Genomic DNA, 24,870 nt, shown 5'->3' with positions numbered 1-24,870 from the left:
TCACAGTGTGGGTTCTGTCCATGAGCCAGTTGATAACCCATCTTGTGACATAGGGATTTATACCTAGTTTAGTGAGCTTATCTGTAATTCCATAGTGGGGTATGGTATCGAAAGCATTGGCGAGATCTAGATAAGCTTTGTGAACCACCTTACCCTCATCTATGCCATTGGTGACTGCTTCAAAGAAGTCAGTCTGGTTTAGGAGACATGATCTGCCTTTTACAAACCCGAATTGGGTAGGGTCCAGAGTTTGGAGAATACCAATGTCTTTGTTTATGAGTTCCTTGATGATACATTCCATGGCCTTGCAAACCAGGCTTGTCAGGCTAATGGGGCTGTAGTTCCCAGGGTCAGTGGTGGCTCCCCCTTTGTGGAGTGGAATAAACATCACGGTGCACCATTCAGTGGGCACAAAGCCTGAGGTGAGGCTATGATTGAACATGGTACTTAGGTAGGGTGCCAGTTCATTCTGTAGTTTGTGTAGAACACAGCCTGGGATATTGTCATGTCCCATGGATGCTGTGTTCCTGGCTTTGGAGAGTGTGTTTTTTACCTGTGCAGCCATGATTGCAGGAACTTTGCATTCTTCCGGTATAGAGATGGGCCCTCTAGGGGGTGAGAGGGGGGTAAAGTTAGCACTGAACCTACCTGCCAGGATGTTGGCAATATCAGTTGGTTCTGTATATTTAGTGCCGTTGTGCTGCAACTCAGAGCAGATCTGAGTGTTGCTATTGAGATTCTTGACATAGCTATAGAATGCTTTGTGGTTGTCTTTAAAGTCACTGACAATTTTGTTTTTGTAACTAGCTTTGGAGGATTTTGAGGGATCTCTGCTTCTTATTGAGGTTGACCAGGGAGTTCCTCCAGTCATGGGATTTTACTCTTTTTTGCAACACTTTCTTTCTTCTGTTGTAGAGTTTGTTTATGGCAGAGGACCACCAGATTGGCTTCCTTTTTTTGGAGGATAGCATCTTGGTTCTATTAGGGATAGCATGATCCATGCACTCATGTAAGTGCTTATAAAGTACATTTGTGTAGGGTTCAGCAGTAATACCTCTATTGTCTGTCTGCATTGGTGTCATGAAGTTTGCCACTTTTGTCTTAAGTGTGAAGTTGGTGTATATAATTGAATTTCGGAGTCCCTTATTTTCTTTGCCAGTGTTTCTAAATATAATGCAAATAACAAAGAGGAAAGAGCACACCCCTGCCTGGTTCCTGTGCTGAAGCAGTAATTATCTAAGAGGAACCTACCCACTTTAATTTTCACCGCTGAGCCCTCATATATCCTCCTAATCAACCCTATAATTTTATCAGAGAATGGAAATGCGTCTCTTGCCCTGCTCATAATGTCCCAGCTTACTCTTTCAAATGCTGTCTCTGCATCAAGACCCATCAACAATAGTGGCATTTTCTGACATTCATCTTCTCTCTAGATCATCAGTATTTTGTTAATGTTGTCAGATGTTTGCCTCCACTCCACAAATCCACATTGATTCATATTTATTAAATTTGGTATCACTTTTGCCATTCTTTAAGCCATTATAGTCTATAATCACGGTTTAGTATTGAAATAGGCATGTACAAAGTTGGAGCTGATGGATCTTTACCCTCTTTAGGTATTACAGTCGCAACTGCTTTCTTCCAGGATGTTGGTACTTCTCCTCTTAAAATACTGTTAAACAAAACCTTCCAGATCTTCATCAGTTTTTTTTCACTCCTAGCTTCCAAACTTCCACAGGAATAACATCTATTCCTGGGGAGTTTCCAGTAGATTGGTTATACAGCACCATTTTATCTCATCTCTTCCTTTCCTAACGGTGACACCCTTGCACTGGCCCAGTAGTCAAGGCACCTCAATCCTCACCACTAGCACCAGTGAGGGTCATACACATTGGGAGGATGACAAGTACACCCACAGTAAAGTATAAATCTGAAGTAGTTGACTTCATTCTTTCTGCACATATGGGTATACGGATCAGATTCGATCCGAGCCGGCAAAACCTTTCAAGCATCAGCTCTGAGCACCAAGCTCCTCCCCCACCTATATTACATCACTTCCTCCTATCTAGCCCCAGATCTCATTTGCCGCTCTGAGTCAGCATCGTGGTCTCTGAGATCTAAGCAAGGTGGTAAGGTTTTTTGGTCCTTTTTTGCGATTGTTGAGTGTGAATACCTTCCCTTTTCCCTCCCTTCCATTGCGTTTGGTCGTCGTGTTAGTTTAAAAAAAAAAAGTTTTAGTTATTGGTTATTAGTTTAAGTGTTTGTGTAGTATTGTGATACTGGTTTCCTGCCTAGGCCCAATCCCTGTTTAAGTGTGCGCGTCAGTGGGCCGTTAGGGCTTTTACTGTCTTCACTATGGCTGAACAGCCTAAGGTTCTTTCCAAGAAGTGCACAGAGTGTGGTCATAGGCTCTCACCAGCCAATGGCCACACTCTGTGTGTTCTGTGTTTAGGGGTCGCCCATCTGTCTGCATCCTGCGACATTTGTTCAGGCTTTAACCCTAGGGTGTTGAAGGATCGTCAAGCTAAGCTTGTGGCTAAGGGTCTGCTACCAGCTTCTGCCCTGGAGTCTGCCTCAGTTTCCTCCCCAGCCAGTGACACTGTGCAGGCAGGGACTCAACGTCCCACCAGGCCTGTTTCTTTGGAGTCATCCCAGAGAGGTAGGGACAGAAGGGAGAAGGAGAAGCGCCACAAAGAGAGGGACAGGCCCAGAAAAAGATCACCGGACAGGGAGTCTTTCTCCAGCCCCTCTTCTAAGGCACCCAGGTCTCGTTCTCCTCGGCTCTGCTCTTCCCGTTTCTCGCTGGAGCCAACGGAGCTGAGGCACTCCCTTCTGATCCGACCCATACCCAAGTCGGTTGCTTCCTCCAGATCGACTCGGAGTGTCTCCGACCTTGATATGGACAGGCTGATGAGGAGGTTCATCCAGAACCAGATTCAGATGGGGGTCTTACCAGGGCCCTCTCCCATTGGAGAGGGTCCTTCTTCAACTATGTTCCACCCTATTGCTCCTTCCCCAGTCTGACCAGACGCTTCGGGGTTCTCAGGTCCGAGACCTTTCGGAGCTGTTGGGTCGGCGCCGATGGTTCTCGTTTCCTCGACGCCAGCTGTCACCTTGAATTCCTCTGATCCAATCTCGGATCCAGGGGACTCTTGGAGCCGTGGTCAGGGAGTCGGACCCGAGGGTCGAGATCTCACTCTTTCGGATCCCACCCTCGGTGCCCGGACTACCCCGCTGTTGGCTCCCGTCCCTGCTTCTGTGCCTGGGAGAGCATCATCCTTACGTTCTATGGAGGTGTGCTCTCCATCGACATTTGGGGCAGTGGAAAGGGTTCTCTCCCAGGGGTTGAGACCACAGCTCACCTCCTCGGATCCTACCCAGACCCCTCTGATTTTGAACTCTGCTCCCATTGCCCCCGTCAGACAGGCAGGCATGGTCCAAGGGAGCCCCGGTAGACGCTTTGGTGGTTGCAGCTGCCACAAAGAAGGAACTGGCACAGGAGAGTTCCTTGGTTCATCCACCAGACAAGGAGTCCAGGTCGATGGATCGTTTTGGGAAGCGCTTGTACTCGGCAGTGACATTTTCTATCCGTGCGCTGAATTACTTGGCACATGTCATCCGACTGCAGCAAGACCTTATATCAGAACTAACTGAGTCGTCCCCAGAGTCTCTGTCGCAGCAGGACAAGCAGTCCTTTACCGCAAAGATGACTACACTGAAATCAGTGACTAATACCTCTATGCGTCTCCTCTCTCATGCCACGGAGGGAGCCGCTAGAGCTGCTGGTACAGGCGTTGCCTCGAGGCGACACGCCTAGATCAGGCTGTATCAATTTGTGGACCCCTTTAAGGCATCTTTCATCAACGCCCCATTTGATGGATCATCCCTCTTTGGGAAGACATTACATGACACACTAACCCAGAGTGAGAAGGATGGAAAGACTTTGTCAGCCATTGGAATCCGCTTCTCTAACCCCCAGAGGTTCTATTCCAGGAACCAAAAGGGGCAAAAGAAGATGTGGTTCCGGAAATCACAGTCCTTTCGTGACACTCAGGAATATTCGTCCCTCAGAGGCAGAGGGGGACAAGACTGACACTGTCCCAGAAACTTCGGGTCTAGGGAACCTTTTTCCGACAGACCCACACAGCAACCCTGAGGGGTTGCCCGGCTGCTGTACTCTGGAGGCAGTCGGGGAAAGATTTTCCTTACATCCAGCAGCATGGGAGTCCATTACTGCAGACCACTGGGTGTTAAACATCATATCCAGAAGATATTCCATCCCCTTCATCTCATATCCCATAACTCCAGCTCGCCTTCCAGATGTTCCACCCGCTCACAGGGAGGCTGCAGCTTTAGAGGTTTCAAAGCTGCTACAAAAACGAGCCATCGAGCCAGTCCCCCCAGATCAATCTGGATCAGGCATCTACTCCAAGTTCTTTTTAGTGCCAAAGAAGATGGGGGACCTCAGGCCCATTCTGGACCTGTCTATCCTCAACCTTTCAGTAGAGAAACAAAAATTCCGGATGGTCCCTCTACAGTCCATTCTACTGTTTCTGAGAGAATGCGACTGGATGTGCTCATTAGACCTCAAGGAAGCTTGCTATCACATCAAAGTCCACAGAAGCTCCAGGAGGTTTCTCCGCTTCCGGCAGTTCAATGGTCCTGGCTAGACCTTTCGATGAGTTTCCACATCCGAATCAATTGGACATGCAGAACGTCACTCCAGTGGTGGCTTCAATCAATGGACATTTTTGCGGGGCGCAGCTTTCTAGCCCCTCCGGCTCAAGCCACAATGATCACGGATACTTCCCAGCTCGGGTGGGGAGCACTTCCTGGGAAGAACGGTCCAAGGCACGTGGTCCCCTCCAGAGACCAAGCTACAAATCAGTATCCTGGAAATGAGGGCAGTGCTTTTAGTGTTGAGAGCCTTCCACCCTGTCCTACCTCTGGGGATGGTAGCCATTCAATCAGACAACATGTCTGTAGTCTGGTATATAAACAAACAGGGAGGGACCCGATCCTACCCCCTTTGTCGCGAGGCCATGAGAGTTTGGGAGTGGGGCATATGCACCAGCCGGTTTCTCATAACAACGCATATCCCAGGATGCTCCAACATTCTAGCGGACAGTCTCAGCAGGGAAATTCTTCTTCCTTACGAGTGGTCTCTGAAACAATCAGTGGCGGAGAAGATCTTCCATGTTTGAGGTCAACCTTGCTGCGATCTCTTCGCATCTCCTTCCAACGCGAAGTGCAGCAACTTCTTCGCTCTGATCCCCCCTCCGGGAGATGTCACCAAGGACGCTCTAGTCCATGCTTGGCCTCCCGGGCTATTGTATGCTTATCCCCATTACCTCTTATTCCAAAGTTCCTTCAGAGAGCTTGCCAGCTGCAGTGCAAAGTCATTCTCATAGCTCTTTTCTGGCTGTGCCAAGTGTGGTTTCCCTTCCTATGGTCTCACCTGTTGGCTCCTCCATTGAATATAGATCCATGTCCGGATCTAATTTCTCACCCATCGGGCTTGTCCCTGCCCAACCTGGACAGTCTCAAGCTGACGGCTTGGCTGCTCCAGTTCCCATGATCATCAGGACTCCCGGACTTTCGTCCCCTGTTAAGAATATTCTGGTAGCTTCTCTTAAAGCCTCCACTAGGAAACCTTACACTAGCAAGTGGAAACGTTTTTGCATTTGGGCCTCTCAGTGCAATCAGAACCCGTTTACAGCCCCTGTTCCGGTCATACTGGATTGTTTGGCAGATCTTTTTCAGTCAGGCGCAAGTGCTTCCACCATCAAGGTTCAACTGGCTGCCATCTCTAATTTTCATGTAGGTGAAAATAAGGTTGCTCTGGCTTCTGCCAAACTGTGTAAAGCCTTCCTGAAGGGCACTTTTTTATTGCGGCCACCAGTTAAAGAAACAGTGCCCCCCTGGGATTTGACTTTAGTCCTTCAGGCCTTGACCTCTCCCCTTTTCGAGCCAGCCGGTTCAATTCCAATTAAATTTTTGTTGTGGAAGACAGCATTCTTGGTTGCCATCACTTCAGCTAAAAGAGTTTCAGAGTTGCAGGCCTTATCTTCCTTACCCCGCTATTTGGTTTTCCACAAGGATAGGGTTTTGCTGCTTACAAACCTTCTTTTCTTCCCAAACTGTCCTCAGCAGCTAATATTAATCAATATATAAATTTGCCAGTCTTCTTCCCAAATTTCCAAAATAGAGGTGAACGTAAGCTTCATTTATTGGATGTCCATAGACAGCTTCGTTTTTACCTCCATAGGACTAAACCCTTCCAGAAGTCGGATCAATTGTTTGTCTCACTTTCAAAACCATTTTTGGGCAAAGCAGTTTTGAAAGTGTCCTTAGCAAGGTGGATCACTCTTTGTATTGCACAAGTTTATACGGACAAAGGTATATCTCCTCCTGGTGTACTGAAGGCTCATTCCACTAGAGCAATGGCCACTTCTGCAGCTTTCTGGTCAAGAGTTCCATTAGATGATATCTGTGCAGCAGCGACTTGGGCCAATTCGCACACTTTCATCTCTAATTATAAATTGGATCTTATTTCTAGAGGGAGAGCATCCTTTGGCTCTGCGGTGCTCAGAAATATCCTTCCATAAGGGCCCCCCAGGAATACTAGTAGCTTTGGACTCTGTCCCATATGTGCAGAAAGAATGAAGTCAACTTCTTCAGATAAAGAAGTTATGTTCTTACCATAACATTCCATCTGAGTAGTAGACTTCATTCTTCTGCACCTTCCCTTCCTCCATCCCCCTCACTCTTCATTTTATCCTGTTTATGATTGTGGTTATATTGCTTTTTAGCGACAGCAAATGACATCTGGGGCTAGATAGGAGGAAGTGATGTAATATAGGTAGGGGAGGAGTTTGGAGCTCAGAGCTGATGCTTGAAATGTTTTGCCGGCTCGGATCCGAATCGGATCCGTATACCCATATGTACAGACGAATGAAGTCTACTACTCAGATGGAACGTTATGGTAAGAACATAACTTCTTTTTTCCCTTAAGAGCACACAGAGATCACAGTCATGTTGGGGCTGGTTTCTCCCTCTTTCTCCAGATCCCCAATAAGACTTCCCCACTGGCACAGCTATAGGGTTAAGATCTCAGTTGAGTGGCCAAGCTATGACCTCCAGCACCCTCTCTGTCCAACTAATGCTTTGTATCCCTGCCCAAGTAGCTAACATACATGCACTCTTGAGATTTGATTGATATACAAACACACACACCTGGGAAAGGCTGATGCAGGTTTGCTAGCTATGCCCCCTTCTGCCCAGACTATAATGTAGTACCAGCTGCTACCAGCTACCCTTACTTATCACCTACTATAAGGCCCTTACCAAAGGGTGTCCAGTCCTACTGTGTAATGTTACTATTATCCAAATGGTAAGTGTGACCAAGACTAAAGCTATTAAAGTGGACTATACAGTGTCACCATATACATATGCAAGTACTCTAGAGCTAAAATATCTCTAAACAAACCAGCCACAATTAAGAGGTTTAAATATATTTAATAATAAATAATAAAAGAACAAGACAATACTCAATAACAAACCACAGTGACTACAGAGTTCAGAATCACAGGAAATATTTTAAAACAACATTGCAGGACAGTCTCAAATAAATACAGATAACATCTAAACTAATTTTTACTATATTCCTATCTATATCTAACAAAGATTACTGTACCCTGATTACTTACTATTAGCAAGGCAATTACTGATGAGAGGATGTTTCCAGGTCCAAAGACAAATACAAATCCACAGACTTTCTCTGAGAGAGTTCTTAAATTACTGTCAAACATTACTGCTGGGTTAGCTGGATGACATCACTCTTTGTCATCTGCATTCAGTTCCCAGGCTTACAGAAACTTAAACTTTAACATTTCTCTGTGAAAAATAACTATCTTTCAGATGTACAGCTGATAGGAAGTCACAGAGCAATACAAACACTTTACATTTTAATCCTAGTAATTATTTCTATTTCAAGACAATAGAAAGAAACTTCTAGCTCTAGACATCCTGTCTCCTTCAGTGAAACTGAGAGATAAACACAATCGTAAAACATTCTGATTCCAACCTATTTTCTTGAAGCCTTGCAAGTTAACTATGTATGTTCCAACTTCTACTATTAAAACATATATTTGCACAGGTATATAGTTTATATACATTTCTGTTCTTTTCCAGCAGGGTACATTGTGGTTATATTCTTGAAGCTCAGTGCATAACATACAGTTCTGTATAAATCATAGCAATATTCACAAATAACATAGAATTATTTACAAAATTCCAGCTAGCTGGGCTGGCAGCCTCACACTAACTGTTAGTAATTGAGCATCATCTACCTCTAACTTTGGCATATTTAATTCTTCCATAAACATTTTTATGTGTACCTTTTCTTGATTTTCATATTTTTCTGCTTTATACAGACTTTCATAGAATTTTCAAAATATTTCTAGTGCCTCCACAGGACCTGTTGTTATCTTCCTCGCTATAGCCCTTTCTGCTTTCTGATGCTTTGTGCTAAAAAATTTTATACTCTAGAATTGTTATTAAAACAGTTCCTTAAAAACAATCTTTCTAAACTCATGCACATTATCGAGGTAATCCCTTAGTTTCTGTTTAGCATTCTGCAGTTGCTCCTGTTCTTGTTCTGTGAGATTGCCCCTATTATGCAGTACTTTAACATTTGTCAGTACTTTTGAATAATTCTTGTTTCTTCTTAACCATCTCTCTCTCTCTTTCATTTCCACCCTATTTTTAAAACTCCACTTGAATTTTATCCCACATTTTAGCTATATTTTCAGAAGAAATTTCTATCATTTCTAGTAGCCCCTGTATAATTTCACTACTCATTCTTTAAATTCCTCTCTTTTCAGCAGGTAGGTGGAAAAGTGCCAGTGTCTCATTCGTATTTCATTACCCTTTAGTTATCATTGGTGCATGACCTGAAATAGTTATTGGGTGTGTATCAAAACTTTCAATTAAATGCAGATGTTCCTGTGAAATGTAAATTCTGTCTGGCCTAGTCTAGTTTTTGTATCTTAGTGAATGTTTGTGTTTTTCGACTTTTCCCGGTTAGGGCTCACCACAGCGGAACTGCGGTCCGCTAATGATTGGTAGTGGATTTTTATGTACCGGGTTAGCAACCCTGATGCACAACCTTCAACGAAGGCACGCCCCATTCACGTATTCCTCCACACAGAAGACGCTGTAGCTGAGAATCAAATGGGACAACGTCTTGCTATGAGGCAACAACGCTACCGCAGCACCACCACTGCAGTTCTATCTTAGTGAATAATATGTAAATTAACTCCTAGTACTGAATTCACATCTTCCATGCCAAATGTTGTCATAAATTTCTTCAAAAAGCTATATTTTCTCTTCTGCCCCATACACATCTTCACTGCTGCAAATCAAATTCCAATCCCCTTGTAAGTCATATTATTTTCTGAACGCTGATTATTTCTCCCAGAATTTTCTTAATCGTCATTATAGCAGTTTTAGGTGGAATATAAATACATATTAATGTAATGCTCCTCCCTTGCTAGTAGCCCCTAAGTACTACAAATCTACCATTATTATTTTTTTTATCCTCTTCTATCACTGTTGGAGCTCCTGTTTCAGTTAATGTAAGTATTTGTCTTTCTCCCAGGTATTCTGCCAAATAACCATCTTGAAAACCTTTCTTTATCAAATTCACGTCTTCAGTTCTTTCCAGGTGTCTCCTGTAGCATAGTTATTTACACTCTACATTTTTTTATGTTGTTCACTATTCTTTCATTTTTGTATTTATCTGTGAGACCATTGGCATTTAAAGACATTACAGAAAGCATTATTGTTTTAAAAAGTTTTTATTCCCACCTTTTATGTGCAACAACTTTTTTGTTAAGTGTCTAGTTCCATCTTTTGTTCATAGGTTCATAGGTTCATAGGTTCATACTAGGCTATCTGCCCAAGGGCATTTATAAGCCTAGCCCATAGTTATGTGGCTTTCGCCACCCCTTTAGTTTGAATAAAAACTATGCCTATCATTTTTCTGTGCCTCTGTCAAGCAGTGACACTGAAGTAATCCCTGGGGTATATCTGCGATCTCCCATCCATTGGTCAAGATTCCTCTTGAACAAGGCCAGCGAGGTGCTCTGCCTCACATGTACCGGGATTTTGTTCCACAGCATAGGGAGTCTCTGGGTGATGAATCTGTCCCTCCAGCACGTTCTATTTATAACCGTGTCAAGGTTTAAGTCTCCTGCCCTTGTGGTTCTGAGGGATCTAGATTTTTTGAGGTGAAGCATATTCATCAAATCTGGGTTGTTACATGCATACACTATTTGGCAGGTTGATCTTTTATACAGTTATTTCTTGTCATACCCATTTGAGCCTATGTCACGTCTTACAAGATTATTTGTTGTATTGAAAGCCTTCAAACAAATTGAACACCTTCACTTTCCGTAAAACCTATTAATTTGGTAATACAGAAAACTATGCGCATTTTCAAATATTGAAGTTTTGCCCTCCTAATAAGAACATATGTCCCAAACTGACAGCCACACTCACAGACGTGGGTTAACCTAAAAGAAAGGTTATCCATGCTAAGATGCTTGGTACAGTCTGTTCTTTTACTAAGTGCTGTCTGGTTTTGTCTTATATTTATAGCTTTCCCTGATAGGAAACACTTGAATGGTTTCAGAAAACATTATTTTCTAGCCATTTCTCTTTATCAGATTGTCTCCATGGAGACATGAGGACCAGATACAAATGTGCTACTAAAAGCATACATTTATTTGTTAGAAAAAAGCTTGATAATACTCTGTTCTTTTTTATTTACTTGCTTTCTCTTAAAACTTTTTACTAGATCAAGCTAAGGGTCTTAATCCAGTCCTTCCCCTATGCAAGAATGAAAAAAGTACATCAGTTTTTTCTTTTGTCCTGCTGTTTTGACCAGGCATTTCTTCTTCTTTTTTTAACATTGCAGTGCCTACATTTATTAAAACTTTAAAACTGAACAAGAAGAGAGAGAGAGAGAGAGAAGAAGAAGAAGAAGAAGAAGAAGAAGGGACAAAAGAAAAAAAAAAACAGCTTGCATTACTCTCCCTACTTCACTTAAAAATAACTGAGAAAACTTTGCTTTATAGCATGCAAAGAAAATGATGTGCTATATAAATATTACTTTGAAGAAAAAAAATGTTTGTTTTACTTACAGTTAACTTTCTCCCGCCTCTTCCTTTTTCCTAAGTATTTTTCTGAACATTAATGATGTGAAATATGGCATATGCTTTAGAGTTCCCTACAAATTTAACAAAAGTCATAAAAGTCCAGTATTTCCAGATTGTCTTCTTTCATGTTTCACAGATATAATTAATGCTTTTTAATCCCACATTTGTCAGTTTCCAAGTTACTGGTTTTATTCCTGTTCACTTCTGTCTCCAAAATCCTGTCTCTGCTTCATTTCCAATGTACTCTCAGTTCTTCTAGCAATTCTTGTGGTTTTTCCTTCTCTCAAGCATTTTTCATTGAAACATTGGAAAAGATTTCACTGGCACAGTCACTATGTTGTCTATATTACTAGAAGAACAAGAAGCATAATCTCCTTCTGTTTCACAGCTCACTTTTTGTTGGGCAAACTTTTGTATTTCCTCCTTAGCATATACTGAATCAAAAATGATTTTGTCCCTCCAGGAAAGAATATTTTAAAGATAGGTGGGTACAGCAGTTTGAATCTCATGCCTGCTTCTCAACATTCCCTGAATAGTGGAACAAATTTACTCCTCTTCTGCCTGGTATACAGTGAGTAATCATTCTCCACAAACACTCTGCTCTCTCCCACTTTTAGTATTTTCTCCTTCTGCCACAGTTTTGTCAGAATCAACTCCTTCTGCTGGTAGGATTGCATCTTTACTATTAAAGATCTAAGTTGCTGTCTCATGGCCAGGTTGGAGCATACACACAATGTGCCCTTTCAGTTAACAACTTCCGCTGTGAAATACCAGTCCAGTTTCTTATCTTAGCTTTCATAAAATTAATGCAGTCTGGATCTTCTACCTTCTCTAGTGCAGCAGAATATATCATGTTTTCCCTTCATACTCTGTCCTCTAGTTTCATTTATTTATTTATTTGTCTGGAGACCCAAGGAGAATTGCTCCACACACAAAACAAACAACAGCAGAGTTTACATTATAGTATTGAGAATTTGGATACATAAATACATATATTCATGTACATGTAAAAGAGTACAATGCAACAAAATATTAATGCAATAATGAACATCAACAATTCTAATAAATTAAAAAAAATAGAAATTGTTAGTTTATAGTATAACATTAGAAATAAATTGTTAGAATAGACCATGATTGGTAGAGAGGAGGGAAAGAAAAAAATAATAATGTAGGGGTGAGGAGTACAGAGAGTGAGATAATGCAGTTAAGAGAAGGGGTTGAAGAAATATAGTGAAGGAAGAGAAAGAAGATGTATAGAGGAATAGTTCTATTATTTTTCAAACATCTCTTCTTGAGCAGTCTCATATTCAGCCAGCATTTTCTTCATTTTCACCTTTTTTTGCAATTTTATCACATCGTCTGAATATCTGTTTAAAGCTTCTACCATTTTTTCCAGCCTTTTTTTATTTGAGTTTATCTACTCCATAGGTATTTTGTTGTTTTATTTAGTCAGGTCCATGTGCAATTGTCTTGTATTTTCCTCTAGGTTATTGGAAGTCATGTCTGGAGTTTGCAGTGCTTTTTGTTGAACAGCTGCAGTACTTTTCCCATTCAGTGTTTTTTCCTCACCTTTTATATCTAATTTTCTTTCAGGTCCTCTGTATTTCTTTTCCCTGGCATCCAGGCAGTGTACTTACTAGCCAGTTACTGAAATTTACCCAGAAATATTAGTCCACTAGCTTTCTCTTCTGAGTTTCTTTTTTCATACATGGAGAGCTGAAGTTAAACTTCTGATCAGTGTGCAGCCACCTTGGAAATCCAAGGGAGAGCTGAAGTTACGCTTTTGATCAGTGTGCAGCCACCTTGGAAATCCAAGAGTTAATAAATTGTTGCTGGGATATGAATAAAAGGAAATGGAGTTTGTGGAAACAATCCTTGGAGCTCTTCTTCTGGTAAGACAGAAATGTTATCTTAGTATTTTATGTAGGTATTATTTAGCACCTGCTAGTACTGCTTTAAGGAACTGTTTTCAAACTGATCATAAAATAAGTGGAAGAGATTTCATTCTGCTGGAGATGTGTGGGATTTTGTTATGGTGGCTGCATCATCGGAAGTTGACAGTTAAGGGGGACATGTCTTGTAAGGTTAGAGAGAAGAAAGTTGGTTTGTTCTCTAGTTGTGTGATGGTAGAATACATTGTCCATGTTTTTTAAATGCAGAAGATTTGTGTTTTTTTTTGAGGGGGGGGGGGGGATTTAGCTATGTTGTTCAACGTGGGTGTACTATACACTTCACATTCAAAACTATATTTTTCCATTTGGATTATTGTACCCATTTACATTTGTCTGTCCCTTACACAGGGTTTTCTGGACTGGATGCAGCTGCTGCTGTGTTGCACTCTGCATTTGTTAAAAAGTGCCTGTTTGTAAACAGAATGCACCAGAACATAATTCTTTTCTTTCACTGTGCCATGTGTCAGCAAGAGACTTAATCATGAACAACAGTGCCGTTATCTGTCTAGGATATTCCCCAGTATATTAGGTTGTCCTTATGTTCTCTGTTTATATTTACATGAGTCTGTCTTTGAAATTTACAATCCCTGTCCTTCAGTTTTACAACCCTGTTTATCCCAAACAGAGAGCAAGCACTACCTGAGAGTATCATTTCCACAACAAAAAGCATGAAATTGCTTTATTTTTATTTATTGAATGTGGAAAATGTTTCTGTGACAGTACCAGTAATATTTGAGGCTTATCCACTCCCAAAGCCTGAAACTTCATCCATTGTAGCATGCATAGTACTGTCTGATGTGGTACAAAGGGAGCTTGGGTGATCAGTAAATACCCACTTGTGGTACAATGGAGGTCTGTCGTGTTGCCCTGATTCTTGATTTTTTGGTTTTACAAGGGAATTAATGTGTGTGTGTGTGGGGGGGGGGGGGGCTGGCTTGGACAGTGTTACTGCTCCTTCATCAGTTGCTCCACATTTTCAGAATCATTGAGATTTTGCTAGTGGAAGCTCAGTTGCTCTCCATTTTCAAAACCATTCAGATTTTTCTATTGGAAGCTCACTTGAAGATACCCTTCTTATTGCCTCATGCAGGCATACTTGGACTGGTTGAACCCTACATGAATCAGTCAGTCTAGTTGTAATCTAATTCTAATTCAGTTTCAGTCCTGTAGCTGTAGCTGACAGTTTGACAGTTTATTAGCTTATATGATCTTACCCAAGACAGATGACATTATAGTGACAGTTAATTTTGACAGACCCTATCCTGACTGCTGTGAGCCTTTTCTGAATTTAATTTTCCTTTTGTTTGCAGATTTCAAAAACAATTAATATGCTGGTTCGCTGGTATGTAGAAGGTTCATCATCTCCAGTTTTTCAGGAGCATGTGTCCCGAATCAGAGATTACCTCTGGTAGGTGTGCTTCCTTTATTCTTGTGAGTACTCACATAAAGAAAAACAGAAACAATGATGTGATTGCTCAGTTTCTTCCTTGTCCCAAAAATAACATGTGAATTCATAGTGCAAATGGTTGTTTAAACAATAATGCTTTTGCAGTCAAACCATCTAGCATGACTGAGTTTGAAGTATTTTGTAGAAATGTGCTCTGCAAGAATTAATCACAGGATTGTATGTAGATAAGGGTGAAATAATTCCTGCAGTCTTAAAATTATATTTTTTCTCTCCCTCCTCCGTGCTTCATTATTTCTGGCTTTCCCAGTGCCGACATCCATCACAAGGATTACTTGTTCCTCCTCCTCCTTCCCACGGACGTCTTCACGAAAACTGGGGCCAATGTGGATGTTAAGAGCATCCCGGGGGCAGTACCAGCAACAATCTTGGAATTATTAATGCTTTGTTGCCACTTCACATGGGTTTAACTTTAAAATAGTAGAGCTTAAGGATGAGAAAATGTCATTACTTATGGTGTAAAAAGGCAAGGAATAGAATTCATAAAGAGTCTGTGCTGGGCTATGCAAAGCTGGGCAAGTGGCTTTAAGTAGCATGCAATGGTGCCCTTATTCATAGGTCCATGTTTGCTCAGCAGGGCAGCCTTGCAGTGCTTTGGAGCAACTTACAAATATCTATTTGGGGGATATGACCTGTGTTAAGTAGGCCCTTGTACATCTTAGATTGCATAGCACAATGTGTCCTTAATACATCTGTACAGTGCATGATCTGTGCAACTTTGCATTCCAGTGGGAGAATCTAAGCAGGGTAAAGCAGATTAGCTTCATCCTGTTCAGATTGCTGATCCACATAAGTAGTACATTACTGTGTGTGTGTGTGTGTGTGTGTCAGAGAGAGTGACAGTGCACTGCAACATGACAATGTTCCAGTCAGTACCCTCAGCTTCCAAGTCACAGCTACATTCAGTCAGGTACAGATGGTAGCACAGGCTAATAGGGCATTCATCTGATCTGCAGTTGTTGCTTGGATTTTAATTCATAAACATGAAAATTACATTTTAAATACACAACTAAGCACATGCATGGTTCTGAATGGCATTTTTGCTGTACTGCACATCTCTGTCTGTCTGACCAGCACAAGCTGCTATGCTGAACAGTCTTCTAGGAATTCCATGAGGTTCTCTGTACAGCACTCTACATTTAAGATAAGTATAGGCTATACTGCTTTTTTTTTTGAGCCTTGGAAAAAAATGGTGAAACCAGATAGACATTTTGTATGGGGACTCCTTAATTTTTGGGAGTCATGTTTTCATAGATTGCAGGCTTATTATATTTGTGTATCTTGTGATTAGCTCCAAACATACCTTTATATAATATGTTCAGATACTCTGATTAATTCTAAGAGCATGTTAGTGCAGAATGTGTTTACCATGGGACAGAAAACCTGTTTTTAGACACAAGATAAAACATTTCAGAATGGTGATAGGAATAGAAAAAACATAAATGTTTGGGTTAGCGACATACAATATTACCAGATGCCTGCCTGTGTTTCCGAAATTCATTGTAATCTCATAACTGTATTGTATTTAATATGTTTAGGTAGCATTGTCGCCTCACAGTAAGACGCTGTCCGGTTCAATTCTCAGCTAGAGCGTCTTCTGCGTGGAGACATGCGTGAATGGGCGTACCTTCATTGAAGGTTGTGCATCAGGGCTGGTAACTCGGCACGTAAAAATCAACTACCAATCATTAGCGGACCGGAGTTCCGCTGTGGCGACCCCTAACTGGGAAATGCCGAAAGACACACCACCACCACATCTGATAGATTTCCTAAATTCTTATACAACTTACAACATAAACTAGTTCACAAACATTGATGGTTATATATTGCAGGTAGTGTACATTTGTTATTCTTAAGTCAGTGGTTTTGTTTCTCTTTTAATATTTTATTTCTAAACAATGTGGAGCATAAACATCTAATCAACTAACTTATATGTATGAATGATTACCATGGTTAAAATAATAACAGTCATTACTTTTGTTTCTCTTCTTAGATTTAACTAGTATGCTCTGCAAGTCATTGCAGTACTACTGAATCAGAGAACTCTACAAATTAATGTTACTGCAAGATTAACTAAAAACTAGGGGAATTTCCTTTCTAATGTTATTAAATTAACCTACTGTAAAATGTTCAGAAAATAACTGGAAGAAAATAGTACAGTGCAGCTCTCTTATGCTGATTACAGGAGGGGTGTATATGTTCTCCTGTAAAAGAGACCGAATGATTCTTTACTGTGAAAATGCACTAAGAAATGTGTGTTATTTTCTGAGGGTGTAAGCTTGCTAGACTTCTATTGTAACTGTTAATGATTCAGAAAAAGCACATAATTATTGTGCTATTTTTGAAACAAAGGCATTGGAAGAAAAATTGTGGCTAGTGTAAAAATTGTTGGGGATTTTCTACAAGATTGTTACTGCATACTACTTTACTGGTTTCATGCTAGTGTAGGGCAGCATATACCACAAACAGAGTCCAATTAGTGTGTGAAATTCTCATGTCTTTGTTGCAAATAGCAGCCACATGGCAGACTTTCAAAATGTGTGACTTTATAATGGATGCCCATAGATCTAAGTGTAAATTATAGGATTAATTATCAGCTTTCAGAATCTCAGACCCATTAAGATATGAAGAATCAAACTGTATCTGTGTTTCAGATGATGTATCCCTTTCTCTGTGTTTCATATGACAATGGCAGCGGTTTTAGTGCTTGCTTTGAAATATTTAAAAAAATCTCACTATAGTCAGTGCAAACACTGCAGCACATTAAGGAAGAATATGTTCAATCCTGCAGATCTCCATTTATAGCAGTTCACATTCTGCATCTGTATTACTAACCACCTTAAAATTACATTTTCTGATTTATATTGCTTGCCACTTTACAAGATATGATTAGAAATTTCCCTAAATTTCTGCATATGGAAAGCCACTATTTTTCTGAAAATGTGTAGCGCTCTGAAACCTAAATGAGTATTCGACTTCTAGTGCTGCGGTAGCGTTGTCGCCTCACAGCAAGATGTCCTGTTTGATTCTCAGCTAGAGCGTCTTCTGTGTGGAGACATGCGTGAATGGACGTACCTTCGTTGAAGGTTGTGCATCAGGGCCAGCAACTCGGCACGTAAAAATCAACTGCCAATCATTAGTGGACCGGAGTTCTGCTGTGGCGACCCCTAACCGGGAAAAGCCGAAAGACACAACAACAACTGTTTTCTTGGCAAGATAACACACATTTTTTTGCCTGTGCCTTTCATTTTAGTTTAGATATTTTGTGTTTTGCTCCAGACTTTTGTCTTTCCTCTTACTGTATGTAGAAAGTATAGCAGCACACTGCAGGTTTTCCTCATGTCACCTAATCATCAAGGTTAAAAAAAAACCAGGTCTCTTGAAAGTTTTGCATACATTGAACTTACGATGGGCATATAGCAGTATAATAGCTGGAAGCTGTGGGAATTTGAAAAACATTTTGTCCTCTGTATGTTTCCCTCCAGAGTATTATCTTACTAGATCATTTCTGGGATTTACACTATCCGAACCAGGTTCCAGCCTCTGAACCAAAAAGGCAATATAGCCAGAAAGTGCTAAAGTTTTCAATAAAATTGTCCCATTACAGGTGTAAGATGCATTTATGCTGCAGTTAAACTGTGGGTAGCAGATGTCATATATGAAGCATTCTTTTTGGTGCATAAAAACTTGCACTTTATGCAAAAGATGCGTTTTGAAACTAAATAGAAAGTGTTCTTTCTCAATCACAGCACAGGTTTGTTTAGGACTTCTTAGGATTTCCATAGGAAATGATCGCTCAGTGTATTTTGTTACACTCTTCAAAAGGCATGCTCCCTCCACCCTTCAGTGGTTTTCCAGCTATCTCAGTCATAGGCAACAAGCTACCATATGGCAATGCTGCTCCTCTCCTTTCAACAACACCAACACAGGAGTCCCCCAGGGTTCCATACTGGGTCCCCTTTTTATTTAGTATATTCATCAACGACCTTCATAAAATTCTTACACACAGTACTGTAATCAAATATGCTGACGATTCTACCATTATCTGATCTTCCAAATCTGCCTCTACATTGCAGCACTTTACCCAAGAGGCTTTTACCTCAACTGAATCCTGGATGTCACAGAATCATCTTGCCCTTAACCCCAACAAAACCAAACTGATAATATTTACCCCCAAAAAATCTAGCCCAGTTAAGTCTGACTTTTCAGTTCATTCCCAAAACAATACTGTTATTAATGTTGTTCCCAGTACCAAATTGCTTGGTGTCAGCATTGACGATAACTTAACTTTTGACCTTCATATCCAGAATAACATAAAAAAAAATATCAAAAGCTAAGTGCCCTCTATAGGCACAATTACTTTCTCACCTTCTCTGCAAAAAAAGCTCTTGCCTCCTCATTTCTGCTTCCTACACTCCTATACAGTGCCCCCATCCTAACCAATATTCAGTCCTCTCTAAAAACTAAACTCAGTACATGCTACAATAAAGTTGCCAAATTTGCTACAAATGCTAAATTCTTCTCTCACCACTGTTCCACACTACAACAACTTAATTGGTTGGAACTTCCCCATTACCTCACATACTTACAACTTACTACTTCCCATAAAATCATTTACTTCCCAGAAATCTCCCCAGCCCTGACTGACATCTTAACCATCTACCATCCAGATCGACACTTGAGGTCAGAAAACAAAATGCTACTAAATAATGATAAACCTAAGCTCTCAGCCAGTCAAATGCGTTACTCTTTCACTGTCTCCAAGCTTTGGAATAAACTTCCTCCTTCAATAAGAACTATCAGAAGCTCCACTGCTTTTAAAAACTCCCTTAAACTTCACCTCTCATCACACTGGATATGCACCTGCACCCTTAATCACAATTCCATTACCTGACCCCCTCCCCAAAACCATGTTAGCCTATCTCTACACCCAGACTTTATTTTCCTTTCCCTCCTTTACACCTACTGCTTCTGCTGACACTAGCCATCACCATCCCTACACTAAGCCTTCTGCATCCTTTTCCTTTACACAATCTTCTCTCTCATCTAACAACCTTACCTGCCATCCACACCTCCATTTTCTATACTTCTACCATGATTTAAACAATTTTTTACCAATGTCACCACGTTATACAATGGTATCACCTCACTACTGTATTGTAATTCATGCCATATTATTGTATGCTCGTATTCACTTATCTAATGTACTACCACTACCTGATATATTCTGTATTATATGTTCTTTTATGTAATTACATGTGGAGCTTTTCTCTTCGGGCCTCCACTGAAAATGGGCTCATCTCTGACCCAGTGGACTTTCTTGGTAAACAAATGCAATAAATAAATAAATAAAAGTAAATAAATAAATAAATGTTGAGGACTAGACTGGAGGGGTATTGCTTGAAATGGTAGCATTTTGTAAATGGGTAAAAGAATTTCCCATTTATTTCCAAACATGAAGCTTTTTCTCAAACCCTTTTCTGATGGCGTATACCAGGGATTCTGCATGTGTTTTAGATAACAAGGCTTTTTATTTGATTTGTTGTATGGAACTGATAGATTTTTAGAGGTACCAGCTGTACATGTGAGGGTTTCACCTAGATGGAGGACTGACAAGTATTGTAGTGATTTCAGGTACCCCAAGTCTGGTATTTACAGCTGAGTTTCGTTTTAACTTTTATGCATTCCTCTTAGAAGAAGAACTGACAAATGCCTGTTATTCTCTGGATCAGCAAGGTGTGATGTAAAGCAGCAGTGCTTGCTGTAACAGGAAATGCCCCTGTGCTAGTGCATTTTTTAATGTGCATAAAAATGCTTTGTAGTGCTTGGAGTGCAGTGATTATGCTCCAAAACTGGAAAAAAGACTAATCTGTAAAGCGGTTCTTTAGTGTGAGACCTGACCCTAACAGGGTTTTCTGAGGTGTGTAACAATTGTTACTTACCCCCTGAGCATTACTGTCGATTCTCATGCTTCACTGTCAACTGTCCCTTAAGTATTTGCTTCATATTTTCATTCTGGGAAGTTTACAAACTGACATCAATCCGTAAGTAACTTGTTTAACTAAATCAACTGTCCCTGACTTTTTCTTCCACTTGTATGTGTTTCCTGTCTGTGAGACTGCACTTGCTAAGTGCTTTAGTGGCTTTCAAAGCTGCTAAAGAACTTTGTGCTTTTTTCTGTTGTAACTGATAGTATATGGAGTGGATAAAACTCCATGCACTACGAAGATTTATGAGTATGTCTCACCGAACCAAACCAGTTATGTGTTCTTGGCATGGATGAAAAGGTTCACCTGTCGGGTGAATTTCTAGGCATCCATGTCTGAAATACATACTAACATGGTTGTGTTCAGAGGCTTAATCGTAACCATCTATGTAAAATAGTGCCGCAGGACTGCTTATATGTTTTCTGTGCTAGAATGTAATATCTTTAAATGTACATTCTAACATAACCTAGCTGGTTTCTGTTATTCAGTACTGTTAAAGAATGCTGCCTGCTATACAGGCTAAACATGCCTCTTAAAGCTCTTGTGTATAGAGCCATTATAGTGAGTGAAGTTCTAGGCTGACAAATCCACTGGTTATTGCACAATTGCAACACTGTATTACTTTATTCTTGCTGTCTGAATACCATCTATGGTTGGACATCATAGACTGAAGTAGGTAAGTGTGAACAACCACTTTTTGTCATCTGTCAGTAGTAGACTTGAGTACCGTGTGATTTTTATTTTTAAAGCTGCAAATGTACCCATTCAAGGAGCTTGAATATAAGTTTCAAGCCCAAGAGAGTGGAACAGTTATGGATTCAAAAAGAAACAGTATCAACTAGATGAATTAAATATGAAAGTACATGTTTGGCACACTGGTGCAACAGTTGGTGTTGTTGCCTCACAGCAAGACATTCTCCGGTTTGATTATCGGCTGAGTCTGCATGTGCTTTCTGCATTAGTGTGGGTTTCCTTCGGTTGCTTCGGTTTCCTCCCACATTTCAAAGACATGTCTATGGAGCATTTCTCCCCAGGCCTCATTGAAAATGGGCTGTGTTCCAGTTGGACTTTTAAATAAATAAATGAATAAATAAAATATGTTGTACATTATATTAAAAGAAATATGAATATATGTATACAGTCAATAATAAGTAAGAAAGTAAACAAATTAAAGTACAGATAATGGAGCAGCTCTAAAAAGTATCTGGAGCTACCTTGAGACAGATATAGAGCATCATTTTTTAGATGCACAAGGATCAAACTGAATGTCCAGATTTCCAAACTGTGTAGCTGTACCCACCAGTATAAAACTGGCTATTACACATGGTAGTATATATGTAGTTTATAACAGTCAGTAGGGCATCAAATAGAAAGGATATTTATGCAGATGGAAATATGTAGGAAAAATTTATGGAATATTAGAAACAAAATAAAACGTGCAGCTTGAAATCCATAAATTCGGAGCAGCAGAACAAAAAACAGGACAAGAAAAGTGATGCATACTGTACAAGAATAAAGAACTACCAGAGAACTGTATTTTGCCAAGGTATATCAAGATCATAACAAATCGACTTATGCAAAGGTTATTTCAGGAAGGGGACATGAAAAAAACATTATCTACTGAAAACAAGTTATTTGATATTCTGGACTATATATGAGCTTTTCTATTGTTAAACATGCACAGTAGAACTACAGAAAATAAAGTAATTGCATAAGCATACTTAATAGACTTAGAAGTCATCAGAACACAAGATGTGTCAAAAGTCAAAGATTTAAATTGTATAAGAAAAACATTGTGCAAATAATAGTGGAGGTTGTTTTCCACAGAGTGGAATTTGTCCAACAGGAGGTAAATATATGTAGAATGCAAGAAAATGAACCACTCTATAATGATTCCTATATTTCTTATACTCTGGCACATCTTTGAAAAGTTCAAAGGATGTATAGTACATTAAAAGTGAACAATAGTGTTCTGGAGACAGAGGTAAAGTAGCAGAAAGAAAAAAACCAAAATTTGATGAAAGGTCAAATACTGACACAGAAAAGAAAAGTAAAGCACATGGGTATACAGTACACATGAGAGGAAAGTAAAATTAAACCAGTCTTTCCATGACATTAATGACTAGAAAGGAGAAAATGTTGATACACTCTGGAGCATCTATAAACATTATATATTGCTATATTTTTAGACAGTTAAACTTTATTAGAAATTTACAGGAGTGTTAATTCCAGTTCAGGTAATGTTTGCCAATAACTTGAGTGTTTTGAAGCTGAAATAAATGGAAATGACACATAACAGGCATGTGAAAGAAAAGAGTCAGCCTTGCTAAGCTGCACAGCAGCAGATAGCTCTATTAAACAAAGTGGAGACAGATAATAATGTAAGCATTCATAAACACATGAGAAGATTATAAAGACGTGTTTGAAGGCTTACGTAACCTAAGGAATAGTTAAGTAACTGCATTTTTTACAACTGAACAAGGCTTAAAAATTGAGGAAATGAATATAATAATAAATGTTACAAGGCCTGTACTTTATGTATCACCAGTGCCATACCACCAAAGCCTAAACAGACAAATGAAAGTATGCTCCTGCGTTGATTTGAGTGAAGTCAATAAAGCTATACAAAGGAGAGGTGTATTAGGCCTACAGTAGATGGTGATATTATGGAATGAACCTGGGTAAAAATTGTCAGTAAACTAAATCTCAAATCAGGATACCATTAGTTAGAGCTATACCGGACAGTTAATGCATTACCACGTTGTAAACACACTTGGATTACAAAGATCTAAAAGTCATATACTCAGATTACATTCAGCTAAATATTTACATATCTAGTTACATATCCCATCCCATCATACACGCATGCTCGCGTGCGCACACACACTGTACAGCCACTGCCAAGCTAGACCAGTAACTGTTTAACTCTGAATTGGCAATAGGGGTCAGTCATTCATCTACAGACTGTCTCTATATCCAACAATTATAGATACTTTGACTATGGACAGCTCAGCTGACTTAACTGTTTTCAAATTAAAAAAAAAAATGGCCAAAGCAGTGTATTCCAGCTTCTTTCACACAAACACACTGTGTCCCTGATGAATCACTCCCCCACCCCCAATAACATGTGACATCTATTACAGCAAACCCATTAGATATAGGTGTTCACCTCATACTGTGATAAAAATTATTCACATTTTTTGTGTGTTTTTTTAATCATATCTTTCCTGAAGTATCAAATGATTAGCACAAGGCAGATATTCTGTTGGGTCCAAAGTATACATATATTGAAAATGGATTCCATGCTGTTTTAATGTAGCTTTAAAGAAAAATGTAAACCCTGAATTATCTATATGACTAACATGGTGTAAAAAGGTAACAGAGCTGAGAATGAGGCATATCTTAGGGTTTGGAGGGAGGTTAGAACAGATAATTAGACATCACTTTATTTAAAAAAAAATCACAGAACCATGCAGAAAATAATGAATACTAAGGGGAGTGGGATACCCCCCCCCCCCAACATCAGTTCAGAGGAGAACTATACCAAGGATCACTGACTCTGGAGATTTGTGCACCATCCATGTCTGTGAAAAAATGTAACAAGGACAAGGGAAGATACAGCATATCTGTTGTGAAATAAATTGGCATTTGCAGAAATCATCCTGTGAAGGGTTAGGGGAAGGGCACTCCCAGTATAAAGGAAGTGTTAAGTTTTAACCTGACAGGTAGATCAGAGGCAATTTTCACTGTTGTTGAGAGTGGAGACAGAAGTATGCACATGCCTCATATGGCATCTGTAGACCAGTTATAGCAAAGTGCTGCATGCATGGGTGGAAATCACTTCAGAATATTTGTACAGTTACTCCTTTTTTGAAAGAAACTGTCACCCATTAATATTTTTATTTCAGTGCAGCATTTGTTTTCCTCCCACTAAAACGTAGTCATTAACCCCGCGGATTACTTACCATGAAGCTGCCAGTTGTACCTTTGTAAGCTCAACACTAAATTTGTTTCCATTGGCATATAATTATTTTTTACCTGAAACTACTATTAAGAAACTTAGACAGTTATGAAATACGTAATTAGCTACCAGCAGAAAATGTTATCCATGCATGGGGACTGAAATCTGATAGGCAATAATGAAGATGTATCAGAGCTACCTAGCAAAGGTAATCTAAGAAAGTGTGGTAAGTTACTAAAGAAATATATGTGTATTTGGAATCGAAGATGTGAAATTAATAGCA

General features: G+C 40.0%; 1 protein-coding gene across 3 annotated transcripts in view; it reads left to right on the top strand.

The window, feature by feature from the left end:
* LSS (lanosterol synthase) overlaps positions 1–24,870 on the top strand; it is a 787,682-nt gene that overhangs the window by 322,970 nt on the left and 439,842 nt on the right. For all 3 annotated transcript variants that reach the window (XM_044060550.1, XM_044060549.1, XM_044060551.1), the window contains one exon: positions 14,485–14,582. In XM_044060550.1, the coding sequence (XP_043916485.1) occupies positions 14,485–14,582 (98 nt within the window). The remainder of the gene's footprint in view (positions 1–14,484; positions 14,583–24,870) is intronic.

The sequence above is a fragment of the Protopterus annectens genome, chromosome 2.part0, assembly GCF_019279795.1.
Source record: "Protopterus annectens isolate FY-2018-M chromosome 2.part0, PAN1.0, whole genome shotgun sequence".
NCBI classification, from domain to species: Eukaryota; Metazoa; Chordata; order Ceratodontiformes; family Protopteridae; genus Protopterus; species Protopterus annectens.
This window is presented reverse-complemented; position numbering and strand designations above follow the sequence as displayed.